The following is a 14130-nucleotide window of genomic DNA, read 5'->3' as shown; positions in this document are numbered from 1 at the left end:
CTTGGGAGTTCAACGGCATTAAGTGTGTCACTATTCATTCATCTTAGCGACCCCGACAAGTATGAATTCCACATTAATATCGGCCGTTTTACATGTCACCCCCTTCTCTTGGAGTTGAGTTGCATTGGGAGAGTCAGTATTCATCTTTTCATCTTAGTGACCCAAAACCAATGGATTCCACACTAATATCGATCGTTTTACATGTCACCCCCTTCCCAACCCTAGGGGTACCAGGGGTGTCTTGGAGTTGAATGGCATTGGGAGTGTCACTATTCATCTTAGCAACCCCGACAACTATGGATTCCACACTAATGTCGGTCGTTTTCGATTATTTTTACATGTCATCCCCTTCCCATCCACACCCCTAGGGGTGCCAGGGGTGTCTTACCTCCACAGTATTCCATTCAAGATTGCAAGTGATACGTGTACCAAGTTTGGTTGAAATTGCTCCAGACATTTGAGAGAACAAACACACACACATCCATTTTTATATATTAGAAGATTTACTGTACATTTATATCCGTTTTTCTTGTATGTACGCATTGCTTGCATGATAGAATTATTTTCCTGTAGTTTACGGTTATTACAAGCATAAGAAAACAGTTTTTTCTTTGTGACGTTTCAGGAGAACACACGCTCCTTTCATCAGACATTTATTTTCATTTTGACTAAAGATACAGTTATAACAATGGTTAGTAATTTTTTAAACAAAAAGAATCTGTTATATAATGGATGTTGTCAATGTTACATTGTTGTAATATAGCAACTTAACTGTGAAAAAAGCAGTTTTTTTTTTTGTTTTTTTTATGAATGCCAAATATCATTAGGTAATTCAAATTCATCATTGTTTTCACAAAGTCTCTTGATGTTTTCTGTTACATTAAATTTTAAAGATGGTGGCTTACTCCATTTGTGAAAAAGAAAACTCCACACTGGATCTATGTTACCATTTTCATTATTTAATTTATTCCAGTGTTCTTCTGCAATGAATGAGGCTTCCCAGACATTCAACTCTGTGTTTCCCGTTAATTTTTTTAAAACCCTTCTCTTTTTAATCAAATGCTTCTCTTCGATGATATGAGTTGACAAACCTGTTGACAAAAAAAAAAAAAAATAGACTGCTTTTTTCACAGTTAAGTTGCTATATTACAACAATGTAACATTGACAACATCCATTATATAACAGATTCTTTTTGTTTAAAAAATTACTAACCATTGTTATAACTGTATCTTTAGTCAAAATGAAAATAAATGTCTGATGAAAGGATCATGTGTTCTCCTGAAACGTCACAAAGAAAAAACTGTTTTCTTATAATTTATATCCGTACCTTAAAAGGAGTGCAAGGCTTCTTTGGCCCTGGTTCTGCGTGAGCTGGCGTTCTCTCCTTAACCACGTTCTTTGGCATCATTTCCGGGTGGTCGTGACTAAAAATAAAAATATTACCATAATGTGAAAACAATTTGTTTGGTGACAACTACTTTAGCCTAACTCCTATATTGTTACATGTATTTCTCAACATTACACAATACTACCATTTCATTTAGGGTTACGCAGATACCATTTTGAACCGATAGCGATACTCTTCCCAAATCCCCCAATACCGATATCTGAAAATAGTAACAATTGAAAGTTGTAGTGAGCGAGTATTTAAGCATCACTTTCGCAGAGTTTTGCTTTAAAATATTCAAAAAATTACATCAAAACATTAAAATACCTGTTATGTAATCACAAAATACAATCCTCACAAAAAGTTTGGAATATTGTTACATTAGGCAATACATGATAGGCAAGATCTTGGAATTCAAGAACACATGGTATCTGTCTGCTGCACGTTCTCGTGTTTTCACTGACATATGCCACCCTGCCTATCACCTATCAATATTACTCTGTACCAAATCTGACAAGTCCAATACTAATAAAAAATAACACAAGTACTTACTAAAAACGCTCCAACTTTTCTTCATATTCCCTCCTCTGTTCTGCAGCCTTGTTAACGTACTTTTGTTTCTTCTTCGCGGACAAATTTTTATACATCTCGGCTATCAACTTGGAAACAGCAGTCTTAGGGGAACAAAAAAAAAGGAGCAATACTAGAAACTGAATTGATATTACCAAACTGACAAATCACACATATATTGTTCCATAATTCAACTACACCTAAATATGTTAACACTATTTGAGATTTGTCTTCACTTTAAAATGAACACTTATTTCTACTACGAACAAAAAATGGTATGAGACACCCGATTAGAGAATTGCTATCAGAAAAATCTGGCAATTTTTATTTCAGCGTTTATGTAAATAGTTAAAAATTTACACCCATCTCTATGCAATTTTTATCTATAACAATTTGAAAGGAAAAAAAAACCTATGTCCATTGCACTTCATGAATTTCTAAATGCATAGTTATCTGCATTTTTAATACAGGGCGAGTCAAAAGTCAGGATACATAGGGATTTATAGTATATCTTCAATATGTGCACCTTGAACATCAATGCATTTGTGCACGCGTTTTCAGTTCTCCAGAACCTTTTGCAGAACATTCGGCATAATCATGTCTGTACATTGCACAATGACTTCCACAATGTTCTAAATCTTAACTGAATAGACAAGCACCTTTAAATTACCCAAAAGGAAGAAAACCATTGGTCGGGAAACTGCGGTGGCCACTAAATGGGATCACGGTGACCGATCCATGCAGCAGGACAATTAACATTCACGGACAATTACCGTATTTACGCACGTATAATGCGTGTACGTGTACAATGCGCAGCCTGGTTTTTGATGGGGAAAAGTGACAAACAACTATATCTTGTATAAAATGCACAGTAGAATCCAGTTTCAAGAAATGGCTTTCTTAGTTGTAGGTTGTAAAGCTATTGCTATGCCGATCAAGAGTGAATGACATCATACCTATTCAATGAGTCACCTGTTGCAATGTGGACCAAGAGAAGAATATTCTCTTGTGTAAAAAACAAGTCACAAACCCACACCATTTCCCCCTCTCCCTCCACTGTCTAGCATCCCCAAATCTTCCACTCTTTAATCATCTTATTTATTCTGTAATAGTAGATAATGAGGTCAAAATTAACTTATGGATTTGCAGTGCTCAAGAAGTTATTTTCTATTATTTCTCGCTCAACAAATACCAATTATACATATCGCATGTGACGGGAAGTGAATTCCAGAATTCCACCAGAATGGCACTGCTTTTCTTGGTGTTCCAGGTCATTACATTACAAAGTAAGAAATTGTGGACACGGCCTTTAAACTTTTATACATGGTTTTGCTCATTTCCTCTTTACTTTTTCTAAAAAAAAGCTTCCAAATCTATACTTTATCCATGACTAACTTAACACTTATAGGAGGCACATTCAGGACCCTCAAACTAGCAGTTAGGAGCACAATATTTCTTCCATTAAGACATTCACACTCCATATATATAATATTATTTGGCCAGGAATGAATTTTAATTATTGTTTTCTTTTTCCTTATCTTTTCTTTCATCCAAAGTACCATAAAAATCCGAATGTTTCTTCATTTTGTGATGAGCTTATTTTAACCGCATTTTACATTAGTGTCACTATCTTGAATGGAATACTGTTGCCATATTCTGAAACTGCAGGATTTAAGCTTTCTAACGATATATAACATGATAGGGGTTCCGTAAACATGAAAAATCAATGCAGGTGTCAGAAAATCATGGAATGACCATATACGGTTGCATGCTGGCTGTCCGAATAATTCCGTGCATAATACGCACCACAGTTTTTGGGGGCAAAAATTTTGGAAAAAAGTGCGCATTATGCATGAGTAAATACGGTAACAAGACAAGGAAAATTTTCTATGGAACCTGACTTTTAACTCACTCTGTATAATAGGAAGCAACGTTGTTTGGCTTGAAAATCGTCATGTGCTGTGAATATTTGTGGATGCAGTTAAAAATACACACTGGAATCTATACAAGATAGATTTCGGAAGGGTGGACTTGAGAGTGTCCACAAGATAATTCATTTCACTTTTATGTTGGCATCGGGTCCAATCCACCCATGTTCCACCTCTCTAGGATTAAATAATATACAGATGTGACAATCAGTTTAATTATGCCAGCTAAAATTTGCATTCGAACCCTTATTGAACCCATAAGCATCCTGGATTTTTTTTCCTAAACAAACCCCTGTTTTATTGAGATTAACAAAGACTATTATCACACACACACACACAAACGCTAAATTTGTTTCTGATGAAGGACAACAGAAATATTATTATAAATAATGACTCCATTACTTCACTTACCATTTCTAACCCTGGATTTTCGGCTGCAACTCTGTCCTTCTTCTCCATGTAAAAGAGCATGTATGTGGAGAGAGGTCGGCGAGGCATATCAGGGTGTCGATTCTGAAATTAAAATATTTTAACTTGTTATATTTCACAAAGCTTTTCTGACACTTTAGGCAAATAAATAGCTTAAATGAAAGTGATGAATGGATACACCCATACTCAGACCAGGGCTTGAATCCAAAGATACTAAGATACTAAGTTGTGCTTGGCTCTCAAGATGGCAAATTAAAAGGAAGAAAGAAAACAGGGTGGCCAGTCCATGACCACGATAAAATTCAAGTATAATTCCCGGTTTTCAAGGTGAACTTTCCAAAAATTCAAAACTATAAACAGATATTTTCTCCTTCCTTATTACCACCTCTCGCCACCCACACAAATAGTGTGATTTCAATCCATCCAAAAAAATTTAATTTAATTAAACGGTATGTATATCTAAAATATTTAACTTAGGGAGTTTACACTTTCACATACCCAGGTACAAGCACAACCACAAATGTTAGGGTATATATACAGAAAATTGTTAATTGCATACGTATTTCAAACTCAAATTTAACTTATCAACTTCAAGACATCTTATCTTGCAAAATCTTCTGTCTGTCAAATAGTGTGTTCTGCAACACCAGCACAGTACAAGGACTGAGAGATTGTTTTATTTTCCACGTAGTTTTCTCTTCTTTCCTCGATAAAAACAAAAGCTTAACATTGTAAACCATACCTCAGTGCATTTATAAATATGCATAAATTCAATGGAATTTGTATTAATAAAATTTCACGTCTACGGAGAAAATCTCACGCAGAATTCCCAGAATTCCTTCACCACCCTGGAAAAAATGTTATATCATATATTGTACTGTACATTTTGCATACAATGTGTGTGAGCATTCCACGTATACAAGGGACATTCAAGTCAAACGGGAATTTTGATCTATCATAATAATGAAACACATCTGGATGGAAAGAAAATATTTTATTCTCTATATAATCCCCCTGTACACTAATGCACTTATTCCAGCATTTCACTAGTGCTTGGATACCAGCAGTGTAGAAGGATTTCTCAGTATGCAGCAGCCATGATCATAATGCATGCTTCACCTCTTTATCACTGCTGAAATGCTAGCCTGAGGAATTCCTTTAAGGGCCCAAACAGGTTAAAATCACTTGGAGCGAGGTCAGAACTGTAAAGGGGATGTGGCAGTATGCATTGTCTTGTAGAAACAGAATGCTCTTAGTGATCAAATCGGAACTGTAAGTGTTCAAAATTATTGTATTAAAAGTTTCCACAGAAGAATGCACCTGTTCTGCAAGTTTGTTACATGACAAAAGACTTTCAAGAATCAGGTGTTCAACTCATCGAATGTTCACAGGAATGACTGTAGGGGGCTCTGAACCAACTTGGCTGGGATCGTCTTGCATTAATGTAGGCCTTCTATAAACTTTTTTGCACCAATCAAATGTTTTAATAAACACACGTAAGTGAATGACTAACTTTTCCTGTGAAACTTACTTGTAGAGGGGCCACCAATTAATAAAATTAATAAAATTTCTATAAGTAAGTTTTGCAGAAAAAAGTTAGTAATTCGATTATGAGTATTTATTATTATACAACAGCATATTTTATTCCCCAAACACAAATGTCTTACCGAGGCCAAGTCCCATCATTGTACTGTGCTTGAAGTTTACTATGAATTGCATGGTTTAATTGATTGAATTGTTGTTTTAAGTCCACTTTATGCACAGAAAGGATAATCGGGACTGGGCCTACAGTTTAAAGTGGAATCTGAACCACTGTGCCATGTGCCTCCACCGGTACCCTTTGATATGAATTGCATGGTCACAATTTTTAAACTGCCCATGCATGCATCTGCTAACTGAATTGCATCAGGATAGATTGTCCTGCCACCTAATGACACCTTTAGAAACAACTCTCTACTATTTTCAGCTATTGCACTTCAGTTTGTGACCTAATTACTGACTTCCCCTCGCATGGTTGTATTCAGTTTAATGACAGCAAAATTTTTACAAAGGCTGAAAAATGAATATATCGATATTACACTGCATGAAACTAACTGTATTGCTAACTTTGTTGACCCTGTACAAGCAAAAATGCTCATGAGGGTTTCAGCGAATGGGTTCTGGGAGGAAATATACAAGATGATGTGTTTATGTATCGAGATTAAATTTTATGGCAGTTTTTCACACTTATAATTTAACCAGCTCAGAATATACGGGAGCTGCAAATTTTTACTCCATCTTATTCCGCACCATCTTTGGCTAACTGCACACCCATGCACAGGTCAGGGAATGTGGAACCTTCAGTGCTGATGCTATAAGTTTACCACTTAACACACTCAGCCACCAAGGTGCCAGGGAGGTGTAAATCAGGCCCAGTTAACTGCAGAGAGAGCAGCAGGACTGTAGCACATAGGAACCCACTTGATGGGGGGAAGGCATTTTCTGCTTCCCCCCAAATTCACTTATAATTTGAATTTAAGATTTTGGGTGCGTCAGCACTTAGGCTATTTTGCACCTGTCATTTTATACAGGGTCCACCCCCTTACCAGAACTAAAATAACATTACTGTACCATCGTGTTGTAACTAAAATATTAAAATATTCTGACTTCGGTTAAAAGCTGAGGCTGTAAAGTGGCACTCGGCACACATAAGGACGAAACACAGGACAACACAAAAAATTATAGTTCGTCTGCAAAATGCAGTCCAGGGTGTACTTAGTGGAAGTGAGGTTGACAATTGGGTGTACTATGTGGAAGATCACACCTTACACCTCAAACACTTAGAACACATTTTATGTATATTTACATATAAAGTATTGTTTATGCCCCCCCCCCTCCATTTTATCTTAAGTTGGCATTTCTGCTGTAGCATGTCAGAGGGACAAAATGGAGAGACTGAGAAAGGATGGATGCTTTGTTGGTCAGTTTTGTGCAGTGAGAAACCTCATCTGATTTGTGAGTAACAGTGCAGCATAGCATTGTAATGATTGCAACGAAACAGAAGGTGCTTCTGCATAAAAGAAAGGGACCTTCCTCCTGAGTACTTTTCCTCTATCAATGTAAGCAGCTCCCCCACTCCTGCTTACTGCCCTTGGGATGGGGTGTGCAGGCACGAAGCTTGCAATGCACGGATTGCTCACCATGAGTGCAAGCCTGAGCCTGGAGGATAAACACACATTTCTTACTATATCAGGATTAAAAAAAAACTTACCTGCTTTTGACTCCTATAGAAATTGGTCCACGGCCGGGAGACCCAGCTCTTAGCATCTTCAAGCAGCTCATGAAGCAATCTGAATCTTCTCACTCTTTTCTGAATCTTGTTCCAAACTTCCTTGCATTCACTTCCTCCATACTTGCCGAAACTCACCTGAAACAGTTCAGGAAAAAGGACTACATTACTTCCAAATTTTATGATCTAAAAGTCACAAAAATATAAGCTAAAGTTTCCACAAATATGCCCTAAAAACTAAAAAATATAAGCTTTAGCAACAATATAAATTTGTACTTAATCCGGATCCCATGCTAGGAGGAAAAAGACCTGCAGGAAGACCAAGGATTAGATGAAAGGAGAGTATCCAGAAGGATGTAGACTCCATCCTTCACATCAGAAACTGGAGAAGAGCAGCCCAAGACAGGATGTTCTGGAGGAAGAAAGTTGGGGAGGCCATGGCCCGAAAATGAGCCAAAGCTAACAGGTAACTTAATAAATTGTATTTCCTTCATGGGATTATTCATGCTTAAACAAACAAATGAGTAATCTACAAAAAAGTATGAAGTTCAGTAGTTTGTAGGTTTCCTTATTGTATTTCAAATATTAATAGCATATGCTAACATATAGTTCCAGACCAGCGTGGACGTGTGGTAGCCACATGCCTCTTCACATCTTGTCAAGATTGTGAGGAAGATACGGCTGCAGTCTCTTTACGTTTGTCCTGAACTTTACTTCTAGTTTGTTCACCTTATGAGCAGCGAATTGCAAAGAACAATTCTCCAAAAGTTATCGGACTACCCTCGAATATTTATAACTCCAGAAATCATTAATGTGGAAATATAGCTCTTAAGTGTCATCTGAGAGTGGGCAACAGGCCCTTCTACCAGAGGACAAACACTGAGCAAATACATTATCATTCTCAATCATAACATGAGGTTAAAGCTATACACCATCATTACAATAGACAATCAAAATGAAATCTTACTTTGTATGGATAACATTAGAGAATATTTACTTCTGCTTGTTCAAATACTTACAAATCACATGAATTGTTTATAACACTTTGCAAAATACTGTGCAATCTGTTCAACTTCACATTTCCTCACAGTATACAGCACACATGTGATTGAAACATGGGCAAGAGGTTGCTTCCACCATCATCTCCATGATTACAGAAGTTTTCACTTGGTGCTCATGTAGAGCAGTTGGTAAAGGGTTCATAAGTTCCAATTTTTCTAATTTTAACATAAATTATAGCAGATGCACTCCATTAAGATTTGTCGAGCATGATGCATGGTAATGAATCAATTAATGAAAAATAAAAGTAAAAAAAATATATACTTTACCTCCTCCCAGTTAAGTTTTTCTGCTCTCGAGTCATGCCGAAGTGAATCTTTTGGCGGAATAGCATTTTCCATTCGACGCAGAAGTTCCAACAAATCAGCTTGAGGCCATGTAGGAATATCTATTGAAAAAAAGTTTGGTTGTTAGATCTGCTTCAGACCAAAAATATTTACATATTTACTAATTTTCCTCAAAACCGCGAAAGAGAAGGGGACAAAGTTATTTTTTTCCAAAAGAATTCAGAAAAGCTACGAAAGACAGGATTCCAATCAAGATACGCTATGAAATATGATCTTAAATCATTCAATTTATTAACTAATACAAGACTGGATTAAAAGTAATTAATTCTTGCACCGGAGTGGCTTTTGGCATTTCCAAAGAAGGCTCAACTAGGACCAGCATGAATGACTATGCATTATTATATATGGCTCTCTCTACCAAATGGCTGCTGATTTTAAAATTCAGCTAGTAACAGCGTAAATATTTATAATGGCATGTTTATTATTCTGATGTAATTATACACATGTTACAGAAGAAATATACTTTAAAACACATACTGTACGTAAAAAAAAAGTTGATGGAAATTTTTTTAAGTAGGCTTGAAACAAAAACTAAAATTCAAAATTCAGTTGCCAGTTGAAAACGTTCAGGCACCATAGAGACTGGGTGCTCTGTATTTTTCTACCCCTGTGGGACACCATAATTATAAGTAACCATTATATGAGACAGGCTCATACAAAAAATTTAACGTTTCACGTAGTTCAGACAGACATGAAGAATAATAAAAATCAAAAGTAGGTGAATGAATCAATTAATTAATTAAAAGTTTTGGGTGCGTCGGCACTTTTAGGCCATTTTGCACCCATCAATGTAAGCGAGGAAATGTCGCCTTACCTAAAATTCTGACTTACAAAGGTTAAAACAAGGGTTGCAAAAAGCCCCTTGGGAAAAATTAAAAGTGCAAGATTGTAAAGGGACCTGCACAAGATAAACGCAACACATTAAAAATTCAGAATACACTAAAAGCTTCCTCACACACAGTGGAAGAGACCAGTTCTTCTCAAAAAGGTAAGAATAGGTGATACTAAACTGTTGTCATCACCCAACAGGGATTACAAACAGCTGGGAAGATTAAAAGTATATTTGAGGAAATCATTAAGAAGATGCCGAATACGTAAAACAACATTGCAAACACAACACATCGGAGGGTCGAGCCCTTGCAGCAAGTGCCCACGGCTGTGTCCAATATGCAGTCAAATGAGAACTTCTTCTCGACGAGAGGGACGCAGCGAGGAATGCAGGAATTCCGTGCACCGGTGGTGAGCTTAATAGCGTGAGGCTTGTTCCCAGTTACCGCATCCCACTAGGTGAATATAAGAAACAGTAAAACTCACCGTCATTGGAATGAACACCAGTTCCACTAGCGGCTACCCCAACAGGCTCTTCCTCAACCTTTATGTCAACTTCTTGATGCACTATGTCTTCATCTTCATCTTCGTCAAAGCTTTTGGAATTTGCTGACAAGTCCAAAGGTTTAAATTTTTTCGAAACAGGTTCTGAACTGTCTTGTGAAGACAGCAACGTAGGCCTTTTCTTCTTCTTATCAGATACCATATTGAGTCGTACAAATACTGCAAGGAAAATTTAGCAGATGATAAAATAAATTAAAGGAATATTGATTGTTTTTTTAAATGCAAAAATTGACCACTTTATGTTCTCAATCGGGAGCCTCAACCCTTGACATCACAGGACTGTATATGCATAATAATCTAACACAGTTATTTTTAGCGGTTTTTATTGCATTTTATCTGCGACATTTCGTCCTGGTTTCCCAGAACATTTTTAAACTACACCAAGATACACATACAACAATACCACCTCACATGGCTAGTCATTTTACACTTGTAAGAAGTTCTGAAAAACCAGAATGAAACGTCGCAGATAAAATAAAATAAAACCCATTAAAAATAACTGTATTAGATTATTTTGCATCTTCAAAAAGTGGTTATGCGAACCTTTTAGAAGAGCATAGACATCACAGGACTGGTCATATGTCTTGGAGAATGACATGCATTTGAATGTGTTAATTTTCCGTAAGCAAGTTTACTTCAGGGTAAGAATAATTATCATGACTAGGGCCTGGATAGTTATGCATTTTGCATACGCAAATGCATATTTTAAACATATTTTTAATGCATATTGTATATATGTATCACATATACAGCGTGTCCGGCTTAAAAGTACAATAAAAGAAAAATTCATTACGTGTAAAATTTAACCAAGAGCACCTTAAGCCTTACATAGTTTGAAAGGTAATCACAAAATGTTTTTTTCCCCCATGCTTGCTAAAACGTCAGCACTTGTTGGATTGCACATGCACAAACTGAACCTGAACTGAAGTGAACAGTTGTAGCATCAGTAGCCATGTGGACTTTGCAGCAGAAGGTGTGGTGTGTTCTTGCTCTCACAGAGTTGAAGTCCGTTAAGTGTACCAAACACGAGTTCTTGACCTTCCTGATCTACAACATCGCATTTGTGCTGCAATACGAAATGTGACTCCAGTAATGCTAAACAACACATGGGTGGAGCTTGAATACTGTTGGACATCTGTAGAGCAACTAACGGTGCTCATATTGAGGTGTACTAGGTGTGTAAAAAAACATTTTGAGTGGCCGCGGTGGCTCAGTCGGTAACGTGTCTGACTACCATGCTAAATAAAGGTCCCAGGTTCGATCCCCGGCCAGTTCAAATCCGGGAACTTTTCTAACGATGGAAGCGGCCCCGGCACCCACCCAGCGTCGAATAACATGGGTAACCTGGGGGAAACCCTGGGGGGGGGGGGGTAAAGGCGGGCAGGGGCATGATGCTGATTACATCACCCCCACTCACGACTGGATCAAGAAAGTGTGGGGCGTTACCCCCACACCCCCTATACGCCTTCATGGCGTGGTGCTATGCACAGGGGAGCACTTTACCTTTTAGTTACTCTATAGGTAGAAGAAAACTAAGCAAATATCTTAATAAACTTACAAGATATTAATATTTCTTTTATTGTACTTTTAAGCCGGACACACTGTATAAACATCACGCATATTTTAGAGCCAACAACCACTAGTAAAATTGTATTTTACATATTTACCACATATTTATTGTATTGTCTTCTTAATAAAAAAAACTTTCTATTTCCTTCAGTAACTTCTGTTTAATCTCAATTTTTTTAAAAAAAATAAAACAAGGAGATAAGACTTCTTCATTGTCTTGCGGGAACAAGAGGGAAACACCAACTACGTAATGGACAGTCTATAGATGAACTTGACGTGTCGGATAATGTTGCCCTAAGATAATGTTATATTGTATCTTGTGAAGTAGGTTTTTTTTTCCTTCTTCTTCTCTTGCTTGCCGAAAACAGGAGTTTCAAGGTTGAAAATTTGCAATCATGATCTGTAAGGAGTGTAATATTTCTTTCATTTATAAAACAACAGTGAAAAGTAAATAAGAATGTGCGGAAGAATTCAGAACTGCAACTTTTACATTTTCTTTCCATGCAAAATCATGTGACCTGAAAAAATACTAATTTTCTGTTCACATGTAGGGATTTTGCAGTAACTAAAACACTTAAGAAAAGGGTAAGGTGTTTTTCAGAAGTTCATATTTTGCACCTTTTTAGTGCATATTGTTTGTATTTTAAGTGCATAACTACCTGAGCCCTAATAATGATTGTATCCTTAATAATAATCACACATAAATTGGTGTTTGCATGCCATAAAAAATATATCAGTTAACTTGAGTGCAAAAATGTCTGATGAACCACCCAGAAGTAGGATGTAACAATTTGTAGTGAACCCTGTTGACCTGTAATGTTGATTACGTGAATGCTAAACTGTAATGACTAATACGGTATGTAACATTGTTATTCGTACACATAGAATTTCCGAGGAAAAAAATATCATATCTACTAGTAAATATAATTATTTTCATATGTACCTGGAAATTAATGTTAATGAAGGTTTCACCAACAAATGTCAATAAAAATGTATGTTCAAAGTGTATAAACAGAGCATATAATTTGTGTGAAAAGAGAAAAACATGCTGTTTCGTGCAACATTGTTATTCGTACAGGCAAGAGTTTCAATCTTCCTCACACAGCGCCACCACTATTCGGGCGATTTCATGCAGTTTGCAACTTCGTAACAAGTTTGAACATACAGGCATGCTCCCCGTCAAGTGGAATGCTGGCATAGGTATTGTTGTAGGCCTATCGTCTATCTATCAGCGTGTTCAAAATTGGCAAGGTGAAGGAACTTAGTTCCCATATGAAGGATGTTATTATAAATTTGACTCTTAGAGGCTATTCGTTAAGAAAAATTGGTCAATAAATCACACTCCACAGTTCAATACATGGTAAACAAATTTGGAGAGGAAGGTTCAACACAGAATGTGCCGAGAAAACCAAAAGGGAGACGGTTGAATAAACGTGATGAACGCTTTATTTTAAAAAGAGTGCGAGAAAAGCTCCGACTAAGTGTTCCTCAGTTATGACCGTTAGTAGAAAATGTTTCTGGCAAGATGATGTCCGATCAAACTGTCCAATGTGCCTTGTAGAAGCATGGATATCATGGCAGAATACCATGAAAGAGGCTGTATGTAAATAAGGTGAATTGCAGGAATAGACTTTCATTCGCGAAAGAGCACATCCACAAGGACCAGGAATTTTGGGATAGTGCCATATGGTCAGACGAGTCCAAGATTAATATATACGGGTCATATGGGATAAATAGGGTCTGGAGAAAATCAAATAAAGACAATGATCACATTAACACACTTCCAACAGTTAAACATGGTGGTGGGTCATTAATGATTTGGGGATGTATGTCGTCCAAAGGTGTTGGTACCAACCAGTTTATTGATGGTATCATGGATGCATATGTCTATTTGGACATATTGAAGAACAATGTAAAACAAGATTGCCCAAAAAATGAACATACTGCCTATCTACAGATTCCAACAAGATAATGACAGTAAGCATAAGGTGCGAGTTAACATGAATTGGCTAATATGGAATGTGCCCAAACTACTACAAACACCAGCTCAAAGTCCAGACTTAAATCCCATTGAGCATTTATGGGCAATTTTGAAGAGGCGAGTCCATAAAGCAGGCGTCAAGTCCAAACAAGAGTTGAAAACTGTTGTGCAAGACAAGTGGAATAAAATAAGCTCTGAA

The 14130-nt window shown here is 36.9% G+C and overlaps 1 protein-coding gene across 2 annotated transcripts in view; it reads right to left on the bottom strand.

Annotated features, from left to right (window-relative positions):
• Positions 1–14130, bottom strand: part of LOC145991176 (nucleolar transcription factor 1-like) — a 71318-nt gene that overhangs the window by 31930 nt on the left and 25258 nt on the right. For both annotated transcript variants that reach the window (XM_083127023.1, XM_083127024.1), the window contains exons 2-7: positions 10304–10540; positions 8912–9030; positions 7566–7721; positions 4298–4399; positions 1941–2062; positions 1329–1425 (exon numbers count right to left, since the gene is read on the bottom strand). In XM_083127023.1, the coding sequence (XP_082983149.1) occupies positions 1329–1425; positions 1941–2062; positions 4298–4399; positions 7566–7721; positions 8912–9030; positions 10304–10523 (816 nt within the window). In that variant the 5' untranslated portion in view covers positions 10524–10540. The remainder of the gene's footprint in view (positions 1–1328; positions 1426–1940; positions 2063–4297; positions 4400–7565; positions 7722–8911; positions 9031–10303; positions 10541–14130) is intronic.

Source organism: Lepisma saccharinum, chromosome 8 (genome assembly GCF_977018435.1).
Source record: "Lepisma saccharinum chromosome 8, izLepSacc3.1, whole genome shotgun sequence".
In the NCBI taxonomy this organism is placed as follows: domain Eukaryota; kingdom Metazoa; phylum Arthropoda; class Insecta; order Zygentoma; family Lepismatidae; genus Lepisma; species Lepisma saccharinum.
The sequence above is the reverse complement of the archived record's forward strand: the minus strand, read 5'-3'. Positions and strand labels throughout refer to the sequence as shown.